At 41.0% G+C, this 17,271-nt stretch overlaps 1 protein-coding gene across 5 annotated transcripts in view; it reads right to left on the bottom strand.

Moving 5' to 3' along the window:
- Nucleotides 1-1,995: 1,995 nt before the first annotated feature.
- DLGAP4 (DLG associated protein 4) overlaps nucleotides 1,996-17,271 on the bottom strand; it is a 331,911-nt gene continuing 316,635 nt past the window's right edge. For 4 of the 5 annotated variants that reach the window (XM_082225879.1, XM_082225880.1, XM_082225882.1 and 1 more), the window contains 6 exons: nucleotides 11,698-12,059; nucleotides 8,494-8,585; nucleotides 7,618-8,027; nucleotides 6,504-6,595; nucleotides 5,729-5,881; nucleotides 1,996-4,831 (listed from right to left, as the gene is read on the bottom strand). In XM_082225879.1, the coding sequence (XP_082082005.1) occupies nucleotides 4,613-4,831; nucleotides 5,729-5,881; nucleotides 6,504-6,595; nucleotides 7,618-8,027; nucleotides 8,494-8,585; nucleotides 11,698-12,059 (1,328 nt within the window). In that variant the 3' untranslated portion in view covers nucleotides 1,996-4,612. Of the gene's footprint in view, nucleotides 4,832-5,728; nucleotides 5,882-6,503; nucleotides 6,596-7,617; nucleotides 8,028-8,493; nucleotides 8,586-11,697; nucleotides 12,060-17,271 lie in introns of those variants that run through there. The other variant, XM_082225883.1, reaches the window with a different exon arrangement.

Consider the following 17,271-nt stretch of genomic DNA (forward strand, 5'->3'; position numbering starts at 1 on the left):
GATTCGGGGAAAGGGCGAGAGAAGAAACCGGAGATGATTCCTAACACTCTAAAGAAGCCCATGGGCTGGTAAGGGTTGGCAACCCTTATTCCAGAAGCATGCTGGAAAAAGCCTGCATCAAAAATTAATCTGAGCATCCTCATTCCACACATCAGACAATAGTTAATTGTAGGTGGCCAATATGAACTTTTGCAGAAATCAAAACATAATTCTGCTCTGCAACCTCAGGACTATCACTCAGGGTCTCCCATTACTTCCTATTCCTCTTACATTTGATATTAAAGATCACCGCTCTTTGAAGAAGAGCAACAAGCTAAGTTGTCATCCTTTGTAAACTAAGCTCTTCTGAGAGTGTTCTGAGACAGTTGGAAATGCTACATTTAGCCAATAAAATGATCTCAAAGTCGGAGTAGGGAAAAAGATATAATTACATTTGAGAAGATTACAGCAGCACTTCTTACCTGGCTTCCTGTGTTTCAAGTGGGTAATATGCAGAACCAAATTGAGTTTACACTCTGGTATTACAATATCCATAGGAAAAAAGGAGAAAAAGAACACCCAACTGTGTTAGAGTATCATGCAAGTCCATAAACATGAGTTTATAAAATGCTCTGACCAAGGTTATTTTTATTTTTATTTTATTATTAATGATTGATTTGGTCATGCCCTCACGGGTGACAAAAAACATTCCCTAATCTAACTAAAACCCTTACTTTTAGAAACATGATTTCCCCACCCCCACTTTACTTGTTGTATCTGGTTGCCTGCTCTAGAATGGAGTTCAGAGAGTAAAGATCACAAACTGAGGCGTAGGGCACAAAAGAGGCACCTTTCTTTGTTTTACTGTCGTTTACAATGGCAGCAAGGTTCCCATTACAAGACGTTGGGCCACAGGGTCTAGATACAAGGTTTTTTGTTTCATTTTCTTTAAAAAAATATTGCCACAAAGTTAACCACTATGGGGCTAAGCAATTCTTTCTTCCTGCTCCCCCCCACCAGCTATAAAACTAAGGGAAGCAGGTGAAATCACTTTGGGGTGGGGGGAGGGTCACCTTTTTTGCTTTCATAGTTGGAAAAACAAAATCATGTTATTGATCAAAGCACTATGGACATTGGTTTTTACATCCTCAGAATTATTAGATAATCAGAACTATAGAAGCATTTTTGGAGCAGTTTCACCAAACAGGGGCATCTCAGTGATGGTTCTTTTTGGGTTGTTTCTTGAGGGGAAAACTCCCCACTGACCCATCATCTTTCTCCAGAACTATTGCTAGAAGGGATGAGTATGTCACAACCATCTTCCTAGCCTTGTTACTGGGACCAAACCTGTTCCTTTCTTTGCATGGTGCGGGAAGAGAAGACTGGACCAATATAAGGAAAGCTGAATCAAATGAATTTTGCAATCTACTTAACAGGCCTCACCTGATTGAGGGCAGGCACTGGCTGCAACTTCATTACACCCATGCAGTAGTCTTAAAAGCTCCATTTAACCAAGCTGCTAACTTTCATGGCGCACAGAGGCGCAAATAAAATTTAACAGGTTTGGAAGTTTGTGTTCCAGAAGCAAGGTTGCTGTTTTTCTCCCTCTCCCACCTACTGGGCCCCCTGCTTTCTGTCCCCTGCAGATACTGTAGAGATCTGGGTGTCTGGAAAGACAATTGTTTCATCCCTGGATGCAAAGGTTTCTGTCACGAAGAGGGTAGTATTAATGAACTACCAAACGTAGGTCATTTGCTACCTTGTCACTCTATTAGGTAAAACTAATTTGTACATAAAGCACTTTCCTCAGACTGGGTGAAGAAGTCTCCTGCAGAGGTGGGAGGTCTATCAAAGCAAAGGACAATTGACAGTTACACTGATCCAGCCACTGCAATAATTTTTATGCTTCTATGTCATTTCATGCAAGTGATATCCATCTTTCGGTGCTGTCTTGCAGCTCAAGAAGCAGTGACTACTAATTACACTACTTAAAAAAAAACACAGAAGAAAGAATGCTCAGAGCTATAAAATGAGGTGAAGGTTTATTGAAATCCAGTCACTTGTAAAACCAGCCAACTGCTGTTGCTTTGATCTCACCCCACCAACTAGATGAAAGCCCACACCTATTTCCTACCTATGGTTAGCAAAGCTGAAGACCTCCGGAGAGATCTCTGTTCATGACTCAAGCTTCCTTCACAGTGTCTTTTGAATCCAGTACCACTTCTATTCTTATTGCGACAGACTGAAGCCACTTCACACACCTTTTTTAGGTGTACACATAAAACACTTTTTGAATACACCTAAGATATAAAAAGGACAAATGTGGTAAATACATGGGTTGTGTGGGTAGACATGCCAGAGAACAGGGAATCAGTTGTGTTCTCTTCTATGTATACATGTGGGGGGAAAACATTTGTTTGCTGCTACATAATTAGAAGCAGCAGCACTGAGGCAGGGGAAGTGAAAGGTCGCTTAGGCTGCCGTCCATAAAAACCAATTAAGGTGGATGTACGTAGATTTAACGTTTAATCCCATTGACTTCAAGCGGGAATCTCCGAGCTAAAAGACACTCACCAGCAACTGAGTCCATCAAGCAATTACCTGCCTAATTCCCGAGATTGCTGCCTTTGGAAACGTGAGTAAAACAAGTAGCATTCCACACATTTCAAATTTTAATACAAAGAACTGTGAAAGTCAGCCATTTGTTTCAAAAGTCAGTCAAGGACTGTCTACCATTGTTATAAAGACATTTGAGGTAGGGGAAGGGAAAAGAGGGGAATAAATCAAGCTTGATTTGAAGCCACGGTCTATATGGCCAAGCTTCCACAGGTTACAAAAATGCACATTATGTGGGCAGCTGGAGAAATCTGTAACACTCTCTATGCATAGACACTGTACACAGCATTCACTGACATGATTTAAGTTGTAGCGTTTTATCATCACCTCCTTAAATTACTAATGCACCAGAATAAAATTCCTTTGGAGTTTTGACCACCTGAACAACTTCTATCATCTTCCACAATGGTAGTGCACAGCTTTCAGACAAATGCACACTTTTTTGGTGGGGGGGGAGGAGGGGGCACAAGGTGTTGGGCAGAGGAGAAAGTTCGAATTGGCTATTTGACTCCTGGCTCCACAAAATGAGGCCAAAATGGGAGAGGAGAAAGAGAGGAGGGTCAAACTGAAGGTTGATGACAGCATCCCCAAATAAGTTGGGACACAGAGGGGTGGGATGGGCAAGAGGAACCTGAAAATATGCAGGGTATATATTTTTGCACACACTTTTACACACATCTAGCTATAGTACATGTAAAAATATATGCTATACATACACCCACCCTCACCGAGGTGCTTTTTAAAGACACCCTCTGAATGCGTGCATGTGTGAATGGGTACGCATGTGTGCATGTGTGTGTGTGTACGAGTTAAATATACAGATCCTACTAAGTGTATATGTGCATATGTACACATACATACAGGTGGGCAGGCAAACTGCCAAGTCTCCATCAGCTACCTCCTCTTTGATTTTCTGTACAAAAGCCATTGTCCTCCACTGGAGAATATTACACACCCCTTTGATACAAGTCCCTCCCCATGTGTAGCAGCTGCTTTCTTATACACAGATCTTTGCACACACAAAAAAACACACATAAAATTGCAGGGAGGGAGGATTGTAGGAAAGAGAACAGAAGAATGTGGGGGGAACCTATGAATCTATGCTGTATATCTGACTGAGCACCCTGTGCGGGAAATCTTTCTGTTGCAGCACCATTCAAGGGAGTGTGCACAGGCCACAACAACTATCTTATTGCACTTGTTTTGCTTCCAGGCTGTGTTAACATCCAACTCCATTTACATCCCACAGATCTCACCTTCGCTTTACATAATTAAACCAAAGCCCCACTGCCACCCACCCCGGGCCACCTACTCCCAACCCACCTCTAAGGGAAAACAATACATAATAAAATAAAAAAGCTGCTCGCTAGCAGAGTGCAACAAGAGCACACACTGAACAGGGTGTTTTCTTCTGGAGCTCTGTGGAAGATTTTACTTCTAACACAGTAAACGACACCATGCAGAAAAAGGATGACAAAGAAAGGGGAGCTAAGAACTACAGAACAGGAGAAAAACTAGGAGCAGGAGTAGAACGAGAGCAGAGAGGGGGGAAAGAAAGACTTTGTGGAGGGGAAGACAGAAAGAATACAGTGAGGAGAAAAAAGCGCAGCATGGCAAGTGCCCAAGGCTTTGTTTCAATTTTTGTCCATTTCATGTAAACAAGCTAATAATTCTCCTTAGATAGAACAAGTAAAAAGGTTGCAGTTCCAAGTCTGAAGGGCTGTGTTTCCAAGAGTCTGTTCCACCACACCACAGCCAGTGTGAAACAGGGTGGGAGAGAGAAAAACCCAAACCACAGAACCAGGAAGGGATTCTCCTTCAAAATTTTCATTACTTAAAGCTGGAGGGGGGAAAAAAAGAAGAAGAGAGAGACAGACAGAGAGATAGCCAAATTGGGAGCCCTTTGTACGATTGGCTCTGTGTCTCTAGACCAAATAAATCGCACTAAATTTAGTGAACCTTATTTTTCCTTTTTAATGGCATGAAAAAGAGTGTGTTTTCTTCCTCTTCCCCTTGCTCAAAGACGGGTCTGTGCCTCGGGAACGTAGATTTCAATGCTGTCCGCGCTCTCGGTGGCAGAGTTCTGCCGGACTGAGGCAGCGCGCTTGGCTGCCATGAGGCGCTTGCGGGCTTCCTGGCGCTGTTTATCCACCGAGTCAGAGGCCTTGTCCCGGTTCAGCTGGGATTTAGGTTTGGCTGGCTTCTTTGGCACAGGAGGGGGCGGTTTCTTCTCTTCCTTCAGGGAAAAAAGAACAGCAAAATGTTAAAAGGAACTGCAGGCAGATCTGTTCTCTTCCTCAACAGTTTTATCTGCAATCAAAGTTCTGCGCCAAGAATTTAGGCTGTTATTCAGCACATAGGCTTCGGGTTTTTTTTAAAAAAAATGCTGGTAAGCAATGTGAACACATTCAGTATTGGTATTAGAACCACTAGAATTCACAAAGTAAGGTTCCCTTGACTCACAACTGTGAGAAAATACAATTGGGGCTTAAATAGACTATTTGCAGTAAAGTAGCATCCATTTATAACATTCACTAGTGCTACAATTATGCCTTGTGCACCCTATAGGAGCACAGATCAGAAATGAGATGGGAAACATGGGGAGATTTGGACAGGAGGATCTGACTTTTAATCTAGCATTTTTACACCAATTTTCTTAGACTATTTCAGAATGGTCTAAACACTTTCTACTATTTTTCCCCCTTGTCAGGGGAAATCACAGACTCCTGCAGTCCGTGTTTTTAACAGCAAACAGGGAATATATCAAAACTTTCTACAACCACCTCTAAATTTTGCAAGATGCCTGAGGACCCCAGTATATGCAACATTATTATATTTTGTATTTGGTCTCCTTTTTGTAAACTGCCTTGGAAGCATGTGCAATGTGTGTGTGTGAATTTTGAAACTCAAACAATAAAACAAAAACTGATCAGGCACATTTACTGGAAGCAAATCCCATTGGTTAGAGCAGCAGGTTTAACTTCCAAGAAACCTCTTAGGATTATGCTGTAAGTTAAGCTACCTAGCACAGACCAGAGACATTACATTGCCAAGCCACTTTTCTTTTCTTTTCAAATGCTCCACCTGAACTTGTGCTGCTAAGCACCGTTTCTTTATAATGCTCCATGCTCACCTTCTTCTCCGGTGGCTCCGTTAACTGCCAGCCATTAGCCTTTAGGTGGTACAGCTCATCAAATTTCATGCTGATGTCTTCGATGGACAATTGTAAGAGATCCCAAAAACCAGCAAGGTCTTGTGCTGTGGGCCTGGGATTTGAATTGGGGTTCTGAGAGAAAAGAGAATGTGAATGAAAAAACCACAGCATTGCAACTTCTACTGTACACTTGCACAGCAATTCTGAGTTAATGTTGAAGATGAGACTTGAATGTTGTTTTTAAGTTCACGTGGAAACTTCTGAATCTGCTGGCTGCATTCAACATAGCACTAAAGCCGGAAACTTATCTTCTCTCTCCCCCCGCCCCTCCGCTGCACTGCAACATTGGAAACTCTTAATTGCCTGCTGCATATCCGTATACTTTTCAAGTACAATTTAATATATTTTGTTTCTCCTGGTTTACTTGGTCAAATCTGTAGTTGCCTCAATCACAGCAATGTCCTCACATATCCTCTTTGATCTACATTACCATATGGTTTTAAGTTTTTTTTAAAAAAAACACCATTTAACACTATGGTTGTATGTAGATTGGTACCGGGGAAGAGACAACTCATCCAGGGGTCTCTCTGGGATGGGAACAGGGCTGAGTTAAACTGCACTGAGGTACTTGGCAGAAGAGAACTGTAGGCACATTGCCACATTTTTTACTTCCTAGGCAAAAGCCTAATAAGTGACCAAATACTCCTTCCGCTTAGACACAGTTCATAGCAATTAGAGAGATTTCCACACTCACCAAGTTTTGGTCACAGAGGCCACGGAATTGCTGGAACTTCTGTGACATTAGTAATTGTGCACTGCCCACTGCACTGAGGACTTTGCCTAAGACTGAATTAGAAAGGTATATTTTAGAAGATGAAGTGCTTTGAAAAACAGAACATATAAGGATATTTGAGGTGAGAGTGGCTCCTTTTGTCCTTCAGATTTATCTTCCTTTCCCTTCAGTAACCAAAGTGTTTTTCATTCAGAGCCATTAATGACAAGCCATTAGAAATGACTCATGGCTCCTTTGTGAGGGCATGTTTTGTTAGCCCTTGTTCTACTGCCAACAGCAATACCCTGTACAGCAGCCACCATCGGGAATGGCAGACAGCCATACTGCTGCCAGTTTCTTTGTTTGTAATACAGTGCTAGTGAAGTCTAGCAGGGATAGCGAGAAGCCTTATTTAATATTCTCCCAAAGGCCCCTCCATAGCATTTGAGGACACAACACCATCAAAGAGCCCAAGATCTCTGAGCGCAATTTACCCTCATCACAGATTTGTGAGCAACTGCTTTCTATTTGCTAGCCTATCTCCACCCAACACTGACTTCATTTCAGTTTTACCAGGTGCAGTGTTTTAGTTGTTTTTTTTAAGTCACACATAAAAACGTGGAGTTTTTGAATACATCCCTGATGTGTTCCAAAAAAATGACGCTGAAGTCCTCTGTCTACCCACTCTGCAGCCACATTTAAAGGTCTCAAGAGAGCACTCTCATTCAGGCTCCATTTACACTTTAATTTCCTCAGACTAGGGAATGGAGTGACATAGCTAAACGTGAACTCAAGGAAAATTAAATAGCAGATTCTCTCCATAGTAGCACTGAAAACAATGAAGTGGAAAACACATCTGAAGAAACTACGGATTGTTGCTACTGCCCTTACAATATTGAAGAAAAAAAGAATTTGAACAAGGCTCTCCACTTTCTCTACAAGATCCCCAGTAAAAAAATACGAAGTGTTCCTTTCAGTAAGTTGCTATTTGGGCCCAGCCTCACACTCATTCATGAACACTGTGCCAGGAAAAGATTTCACCATTTCAGACTGAAATCTCCTTTACCACCAGAGTCAGTTTATTATCCATACCAACCTTCTTCAGAGAGATTATTCTCTTTGGTCTCTTGGTCCATCTGACGACACCATCCTTCTAACCTTTCAGTCTCCGCCTGCAGCAGCTTCTGAAACCAATACCCGTCCCTTCGGCAAGCTCCCGGCTGTGTAGGTTCTGATGGAGTGTTGGTGGATGTTTCAAGCCAGGGGTCCGGAGGAGGAAGAGAGGAAGGCTCTAGGGCTGGGTCATTGCTATCTCCATAGGAGAGGTTTCTCTTGATCTGGGAGGGCATGGCTGTTTGCCTCGTACTGGCATCAAGGCTGTTGGAGTTGTTGCATGGGGGACAATCAGCAAGGCTTCTCTCAGGTGATTTACAGGTAGAGTTGTTCGGTTCTTGTGAATCAGAATCTGTATCCTGCTTGGCTGACATGCTGTGAGAGTGGCTGTTGCTACAAAGAGAAGGAGGGAAAGAGAGAGAATCAGAGGAAGCAGCCCTTGGGGAGGGCCGATTCGTTACTTGGCACACAGACACAACGATCTGCATTTGTTCAGGGCACCTGCAGCTGAACTGCGTTTCCTTGCCCCGTTCCTCTCTGCACACAGACACACACGCACACATGCAGACAGACAAAATTATAAGGTTGCCTGCTCACTGCAATAGGCCATCCAAACAAAAAGACTGGCACACATCTATAATTACATTTCCAGTTCTATTTTTATTTTATTTTTTTATTCCAGGTTTCCAATGATTCACCTACATTACTCAGCCAACATGCTACTACTGAGAGAGGTTCTGAAACCCATCAATGCTCAGTGATTTGAAGCAGGAAAAAAGAAAGAGGGAACTAAACTATAAAATGGGAAACTGCAGCTGGACGAGGTTTTTTTTCAAAAAAGCCTGCGTCTTCCACTTACCGCCACTCGTCCTCTACCTGTACCCCGATGGACTGGAATTTGGTGGCTGATGGAGGGGGCTCCTCTTTTGCCACTGGCTGAAGGCAGTCAACCTTATTAACAAAAAGATACAAACAAAAAAAACAAAAACACAAAAACTTGCTGCTAGAATTCACATTTGAAGGAAGGAGGCATGCACGCACGCAAACACACACACATGCACTGGTCATGCAGACACCACACATCAAAAGGCAGCACATTTTCTTTTCTTCCTTTTTCGCTATGGAGATGGGGAGAGGAAGAGGGAGGGAAACGAGGCTGCTGGCACCATAAACCAGGCCAGTGCCATCCTATCTAAAGCTAATTTCAAGGCTGTTGCCATTTGCAGTAGATTTTTGTTTAGTCAGGGATTTTTAACTGAATAGTTATGCATCTGTGATGTGAAATTTTAAACTATTTTTAATTTTTAAGATTTTTTTCTTATACTTTCCTGATGAAATGATCCTAGAGGAAACTTTAGAAGCACTGGGATGGGGCAAAAGAGAACTCTGAATAGGAATATTGGCTTTATTACACAGTTATTTGTTTATTCATACCCTGCCTTCTTCCCTGACGGGGCTCAAGGCAGTTTATGGATAAAAACAAGAACCACTAATGTTCTTGTATAGACGCCAGGTGAACTTGCTATTAGGAAGAAGGCACAAAGATGCCATATTTATCCTATCCTTCTGCTGCATATTATTTAGACGGTTTTAAGTGGCTGGAGTATAATAAAGGAAAGGTTTTAATATTTTGATATTATACTTACAGCTGCTCTTAAAAGGACATTTTAAAGATAGCATTTCCCCATCTATTCACCAAGTATTTGGGAATGGGATGGGGAAAAACAAACAACCCAGAGGGAACACAAGTTATTGCTTGCATAAGGAAGAATCAGTGTCAAGGTAGTACTCAGAACTGATGTAGGCCTCAGAAATGCAACAATTTATAGCTCCGTTTAAAGAGCTTTTGGTGAAGGCGAAGTGACTGCATCAAAGCTCCCAGCAGGCAAAGCAATGCAAATAAAGTGTGAAAAAGACAGTATAGCACAGGCTGGTGTTATGCCTTGTAGGCGGAGATAACTTCCTAGCTTCAAAGATGCCAGCAGCTTTTAGCCAATATGAATTTGCATAACCTTTGGCTATCTAAACCCAACACAGTTTTCCTCTAGAGCGCATATTTGTGCCAGTGCACTTCTAGGAGCACAAAACTATTCCCATGTGTACTGTAAATAGGCAGAGGGCGGGGAAAAAGAGGAAAGGAGAGTTGGTACAGCATATCTCAGAGGGATGTGACTGATGCAGGATAGAGGAAGTACACAGTTTCAAGCTTCCAGTGTGAAATGTGAAGAAAAGGTGCAGGTAACTAATAATAATGGTGGAGTGTTTTACAGAGTGTGGGAAAGAAGCAGCTTTGCTAGCGCCCTGTTGTAAAGAGCTACACAAGTGCTTCTGCAGTTGTGATACAGCAATTGTACTATTACATAAGCTATTTAAATTATTCTTTAAAAAGCCAACTAAGTGTTAACATAAAATGGAGTGGGGACATAGGACAGTTCTATTATGTCACAGGCATTATCCAATGGGTGCCTGGGATACCAGTATCTTCACAACCAACATCTCAGTATCTTCACAACAGAAGCACTAACTTGTCTTTCTGCTGCTAAATTTGGTGAGATTTCATTGATTTGTGGAGTTGGAAGGGCCCCTGTGGATCATCTAGCCTAACCCTCTGCAATGCAGCAATATGCAGCTGTCCCGTACAGGGACTGAACCTGTGTTTTCATTCACTGTTGTTTCATGCTTGCGCTTTAATATTTGCTTTTTTTATTTTAACACTATTGCTAACCTGCTCTTGAAGGCTCCTTTTAGGTGGATGAAGCAGGGTACAAATGATCTCATGAATAAATAAGCCTGGAGGTAATGTGCCTGGATCCTTTGCAACAAGTGAACAACTGTATGCTTTCTCTGCTTTAAGAAGCATCTACTCTACAGAAAACGTATTTTAAAAAGGAGAATACTCTTTCCTCCTGTAATGAGACATGCACAAACTGTGTTTGCAGCCTCTGCTTATAAACGTTTCCATTTACCCTGGACATTTCTAGCATGTTGCTGGCCACTGTGTAATTCTGCCAGATCTGTTTTATTTGTATTTTTTGCTGTGTAAGATTTCATATTTGTATCTTGTTGTACACTGCTATAGTTGGGGGTTTTTTTATTAAGCAGTTGATAAATATTCTGAATAAATAAGTTGGGTAACCTAGAAATACTCATTGTTTGAAGACCAACACACAAAAGGTTTTGTGCAGTAAAGAACATGTATTTGTTGAAGTTAATCTGTTCCTGCTAACAACAATTGGATTTGCACTCAGGTACTTTCTTACTTGGGTGAGCACAAGTCTTTGTATCAGCATCGGAAGCAACTGCAAAGCTTCCAGTAAGGAAGGAATGCATAGCTGTTCTGGAAATCTGACAGCAGAAGGCAGAACATTACTTATTATTTAAATGTTCCACAAATTAGCTTTCTTTTCTGCATCACGTACAGCAGTGCATGCATTCCTGACCTTTAACAATGCCATTAGATTCCCTGTGAATTTACAGGAAATGCAGGAACCAAAGAATCATTATTTGACAGAAAGCCAATGAAAATGTATGTTTAAGTACTTAGTATGCCACTTCCACAATATTTGAACTTGCATGTGTTTTTGCAGAATTCTGCAGTCAGAACATCTGCCATGCAAAAGTCGAAATCTTACTGACCAACAGCCAAGGTTTACTACACTGTGTGTGGCATATAGGAAATTGATTTTTCTTAATAAGGTAAACTTCTCTTGATTTAGAACTGAGTCGATTCAATTGCACAATGCACGTCTTAGGATAGGGCTGAACCCTGTGATTCTTTAGCATGTTTGCCCTGTCAGCACCTCTCTTTTATGGGCTTCAACAAGTGGACTCGTGGTGCTACCAATACGTGGGGTTATCAAAGAAGAATTTTCCTACAGGCCTGTTCGCTATATATGCCTTAATTAATTCCTTCTCAAGTGCCCCTGGACTTTTATAAAGTCAAAGTTCAGCAGAGGCACACCAAGCGGGCACAGATGCCAGAGCAGTGAAACAAGGATGCACATGTAAAAATGGTTACATTAAAAACATCTTCTAGTGCTAATGAGAACAAACAATTCCATACTTGTATTCCTATAGATGACAGCTTCCTTTTGGGGATATTCTCCACCTTTGGCTCCTCACTTGTCAGGGTCCCCTTGTCGCTCTTCAAGGTTGCATTTTTCTGGGGTAACTCGGGAGGCTCCCTGGCAGGAGGCACAATGCTCCCTCTTGTCACGCTGGGTGGTCTGGTGCTGTCTAAGCTATCCGAGGAATTGCTCAGTCCCGACTGGCTGTTGACCTCGCTCTTGTGGTCCTGGTTGTCCAGGTAGTTGTCTTGTGCCGATTCGGTGCTGCTCTGCACGGTGACAGAGATGAACGGCTTGGAGGTGGTCCGAGGTGGGACTGGTGGCGGTGTCTTTTTATAGCCCACTAGGCATGCCGAACCTGCGACAGCGGCAGCGAGAAAGTGTGGAGGGAGAGAAGGGAAGCAGAAGATGGAAGAGAAAGCAGCAAAAACCCAGTGAGTTGAGAGGAAAGGCAAATTGGTCACAATGTTTAGAGAAGCTAACAAGCATAGATGCAGAATAGGCCAGCCTATGCACGGAGCAGCCCAAAGCACATTAATAGCCAGCACTACCCTGCTGTGAAATTCAAGAGGAACACCATAACACAGACTGGAAGATAATGGAAAAAGTGAGGAAGAACCCTCCAAAAAGCTATAAAGCAAGCCACACTTGAAAGGGGCTACACAGTAGTGGGGTGGAAGCCTGCAATTTTGCTTTATATATAAGGTCCTGATAAAACCACCTCTTGGTGTTTGAACCCATCAGTGGAAAGTTTCAGTATCTTGACCAACCTGGTACTTGGACCTAGAAAATGAGAAATGCCACAGAAAGATGCTGTGAGACACCAGCCATGCTCACTTTTGTTGAAAAACAATATTTTTGAGAAATAAAGCTCCAGGCTTACTAATAGCCACTTAAATTCTGGAACTAGAACAACGGGGCATTCCACAACTTTCTTGATGTGGAACTTAAACTTCATATAATAAACTTGCTCTATAGTTTCAGTAAATAACAAAGCATTTTGTAGCAGCTTAAAGACAAAAGAGCCTAATTGTGTGAGTGGAATGACTTCCATTTACTCAATGGGACTTTCCTCCCTCTCCTCCCTCTTGCATGCCCCATGACCTCCTCAAATCTGCTCCAGAGGGCTGAGGGAACCTCTAAAACAGATTTAGGGGGCACATGGGTGAAGAGAGGGTGTGAACCTTCCATTGTGCAAGGAGAAACCCTTTCTGTGATGGAAAGCTCACCCCAGAGCTACAATGAATACAAATCGAATCCATTTTGATGAGGCCCAAGCTTTTGTGGGCTAGAGTCAACTTCGTCAGGTGCCAGCTTTCTTTAGCAGTAACTATAGAATCTCTGGTATAGACATCTGATGAAGTGGAATTATAGTTCTTGAAAGCTTATACTTTAATAAAATTCCTAGTTTGAAGGTGTCACAATAATTCATTTTTTTCTATAAAAAGGCAGCTCCTGTCAGAAAGTGATCTCACAAATAAGATGGACTTATAAATAAATAAATAAATAAAGCCGTTGACACATCCATATTCTACCAATTTTACATGGACCTGGATCTAAGCTAACTGAAAAGTGATGCACATGTGCTGAAATTTGAGAGCTTAGTGCATACTTGTGGATGGGTGTCGCTGCAAGAGCTTATAAGGTGGATTCCAACTTCCTTTGACAACAACTACAGAATAGTTGGCATATAAAGTTAACCTAACAATAAAAGTCTTTACTCCTATCTAGGGACTATATTAAAATTACCTATATATTTTAAGCATGAAAACCTGTTTTTATTGTAAACCAGCTTCTTTAATTTTAATATTTTATGGTTTCAAATATGTATTTTGTATATTTTAAACAAGCTATGTGTATTTGAAATTATTTTAATCTTACTTTGTAAGTCAGCTCAAGCATTTTATATAGAAAAATGTAGGATAAGCTACTGTTTTGCTTGTTTACTTCACAACTCTTCAGCCACTCAGTGGCCAACTCATTATGCATAATTATGTCCGAAGGCAGCTAACCTATGGTTTTTTTTTGTTGCTGACTTGTTTCAATAAGCCACAGTTAAGATTAACCATAGTTTTTCCAGCTTCAGACGTAAGGCTAAACTATGGTTAGATGAAAAGAGTTTCCTTCTTTGGCTACACTGGAGAAAAAATAGGAGAGGCGGATCATTCAAGCACAAGCCTTGCCTTTTCAACAATAGCCCATAATTTATCACTATGTCCAAACACAACCTCCTAATGCAGTTGATATGAAATACTAGCCCCAAAGTTGTTTCTCTCTGAAGTAGTACCAGAAGACAGAGATGAATAAATGGAGAACATACTTGATATTGTTTGTAAGAATGGTTTGAGTGTAGGCAGTTGTACACTGTGCTTCTGTCCACTGAACTATGTGCATTGCATGTGCATTGTATCTTAATTCTCCCTCTTAGAAGTTAGCTAAAGCAGTCAGTGCTGACAGAAACAGAGTCAAAACAGGACTACAGAGAAACAAGAGGGAGTAAACTGTATACCTGGGTGAACCCCAAGACATACATTAAATTTATTGACCAATTCTGCCCCCACCCAAAGCCAGCCCAATGAGCATGCTCAGTAGCCACAGAATGTTGCCTGTCCGTTGTAAAAGCAAAAGTGGAAAGGAAAGAACAGAATTATTTGCTAGGTGCAACCATGGCTGCCTAGAAGGAATTCTGAACAGGACACACCTGTGAGAAGAACACACACTGGAATATTTTGTTGCAGGCCACACCTATTTGAAGCCCTCATCTTTTCCCTGGTCTGTTTTCAGCATTCATTAAAAAGCGACCTTGCATTACGCAAAGGGCAGTTATTACAAGGACTTTCCTAGGCAGATTACATAATGAATACTGATTTTCCTCCTCATAATTAACTCTGAATAAATACTGTTTGTGGATTGTATTGAATATAAACTAAAGAGGAGGAGGGAAATACACCTCAAAAGACTAAGGGAATTCTCACATTGGAAAATGGCACTTGATAGTTTTGTTATGGATGTAAAGCATACACAACTCATCTGCATTGGAAATATTTCTCCTTCCTGGGATGTTAACATAAATAGCCTCCCAATTATTCCTCCTCCTTTTTAAGCCCTAAATGAGCACCTAAAGGGGAAAAATACTAAAATTAGGAAGGCAGAAGTGATTGTCCTTCCTCTCCTCACAGAGCCATCTATCTATTCCTCAGAATAATCTGCTTCAGAGCCCCAGAGGATGTGAGGCCACAAGCCTGTGACAGAACAGTAACAAAAGCATCTCAAACTTTTCATCAAAACATTAATGCCTAGCAAGTGTTTAGCTCAATACACAAGAGTCTGGTAAAATATGGTGTTCAAACTGAAGCCTCGGAAATAATCACCTCTATAGTTTGTACATACATACATACATACAGTTTGTTCATACCATAGTATGGACAAATAATGACTAATCTAATTAGTTTTATTTGTTAGCTATTCTCTAGCATTTAGTAGCTCAGAGGAGCACCTGTCTTATCCTCTATTTCATCTCTAAGTTCCAGAAGGTATCATCACATGAAATCAGTTACTGAGTAAACCTTTGGTCGACTGCATGCAGTAATAGTCCATCTAGCTTTCTTTCGGGCAGCGGCATTCCAGCATCTTAGGTAAAGGTCATGCGGAGTCTTCCTACCCAATATCCAGGACCTGGAACTGCAGCATCAGACCTGGGATATTTTGCATGCAAAGCAGGTGATCTATTTTGCAATATGAAGTGTACTTTTAGCTGGCAAGAATTGGGTGAAACATTACAGGCTCATAGGACGTTTAAAACTCACAGATTTCCTTCATCAGCACTTGGGGCCATAATGTCAGAAGCTACAGACATAAAGAATTAGTAATCCTGAATTTTTACTTTCTCTTAGGTTTAGATAAGCACAACACTAGACTTATTCCAGTCAAATGAATTTTCTTTTAAACCTATATAAACAGGTTGCTTACTTTTGATATATATGCTGCTTAGCTATCTGTCATTTTTCTGGCAACAGCTATTTTCAGAAAATAGCATTTCAGAAGTTGGTACCATCTATTTCGATTAATTATTTCCAGGCATTCTTGGTTGCCTCCAGTCTTGGCCAACATTCAAAAGCTTGCTGGCAGCTGGCCAAGATTATTTGAATTTGTGTGTGAAGATGTTAAAAAAATGGTTTAATCTTTAAATAGCGGCGACTTCATATTAAACAAGTCAGCACAAGAATGCAGAACTAGTATGTATGTACCACACCCCTTTTTTAAACAACAACAACAACCATAACCAAAGTTATATTTGCATGGTTCTTATTTCTTGAAGTGTTTTACTGTAGCAGAGAACAAACTGGCAGTAGAACTTGACTTTAAATCTAAAAGACTCGTTTGTTGCAAAGCATGGCAAGAACAGCGCTGCAGAGAAAGAAATGGGCTTTTTATCTGGAGCCAAAAGCATCAGTCAGCTTATTGAGGAACATTTGTTTACTTGGGCAAGAACTCAGTCACTCACAATCCAGGAAGACAGACACAGTTATGTGTGATGCTTAGTGCAATGAATGAACAAATAAGGAACCATAATTGTTTCAAAACAATTGTTGACCTGCATTATTCTGTTCTACCCAGTATCACAAACCCTTTGAGTTTGTAATGGTGGGGCACCGATATATTAAAAAGTAGAATACCTGGGATTTAAACCAATCTAGTCCCATGGTGGAAGTGGGATAAAATCAATACATGCTTGACTATTCCAGCATTACTGGATGATTAATTATGATACCAGTTGAGTTCACTAGGTAGTTTCTACACTCTCATCCTTTATAGAGGGACAGATACATGTTGCAAATGGGGGAAAGAGAAAATAAAAAAGAGCAATCCAAATAATCATAGGGATAAGATTCATAGTTTAATCATAAGCAGTCACCATTACACAATGCAAACCAGGAAAGCACAAGCTAGGTACTTGTTTCTCCTGTGTAGTATGTGGAATGATAACATGCACATCTTGCAAAAGCTAATTTACTGATATCTCCTAAAAGCAGTTTGATCACATGCAGTTGACTTTGTAAAATTCCTCAATTCTAAAGGATATTGCAGTTTGATAATGAACTCTGTATCTTGCATTACACTTGAGACACAAGAATTTCAAGACATTCTGTCTCCACATGTGCATAGTTTACAAAGCCATGTACTATTTTACACTATTTTACAGAGGACCCACTCACCTCTCCCCAAAAAGCCACACCGAAAGGAAACAAACTATCTAGTTTAAAGACGATCGTAGATACAAGAACACACACAGCTACAAAATAAACTAATACATTTGGGTTATATGGTACTTCAAAAGGCGAAAATGTAAAATTCAGGATGCATGACATTCCAGAATAATTTCTCAGGGAACACATTGGCTGCAAAATAACTTTTTTATTGGGTTCATATCAAAATCTGACATATTCAAGAAGGATGTTGTTGTGAGTTTTAGGGCTGGACTTCCAACTTAATTCTACAAAATGGTCCACGCATGATTGGATTGGCAAAAGTTTATTTAACAAGTTAAAAGTAGCCCTTGGGCATATTCA

This window comes from Podarcis vaucheri, assembly GCF_965113315.1.
Source record: "Podarcis vaucheri genome assembly, chromosome: 6".
NCBI classification, from domain to species: Eukaryota; Metazoa; Chordata; class Lepidosauria; order Squamata; family Lacertidae; genus Podarcis; species Podarcis vaucheri.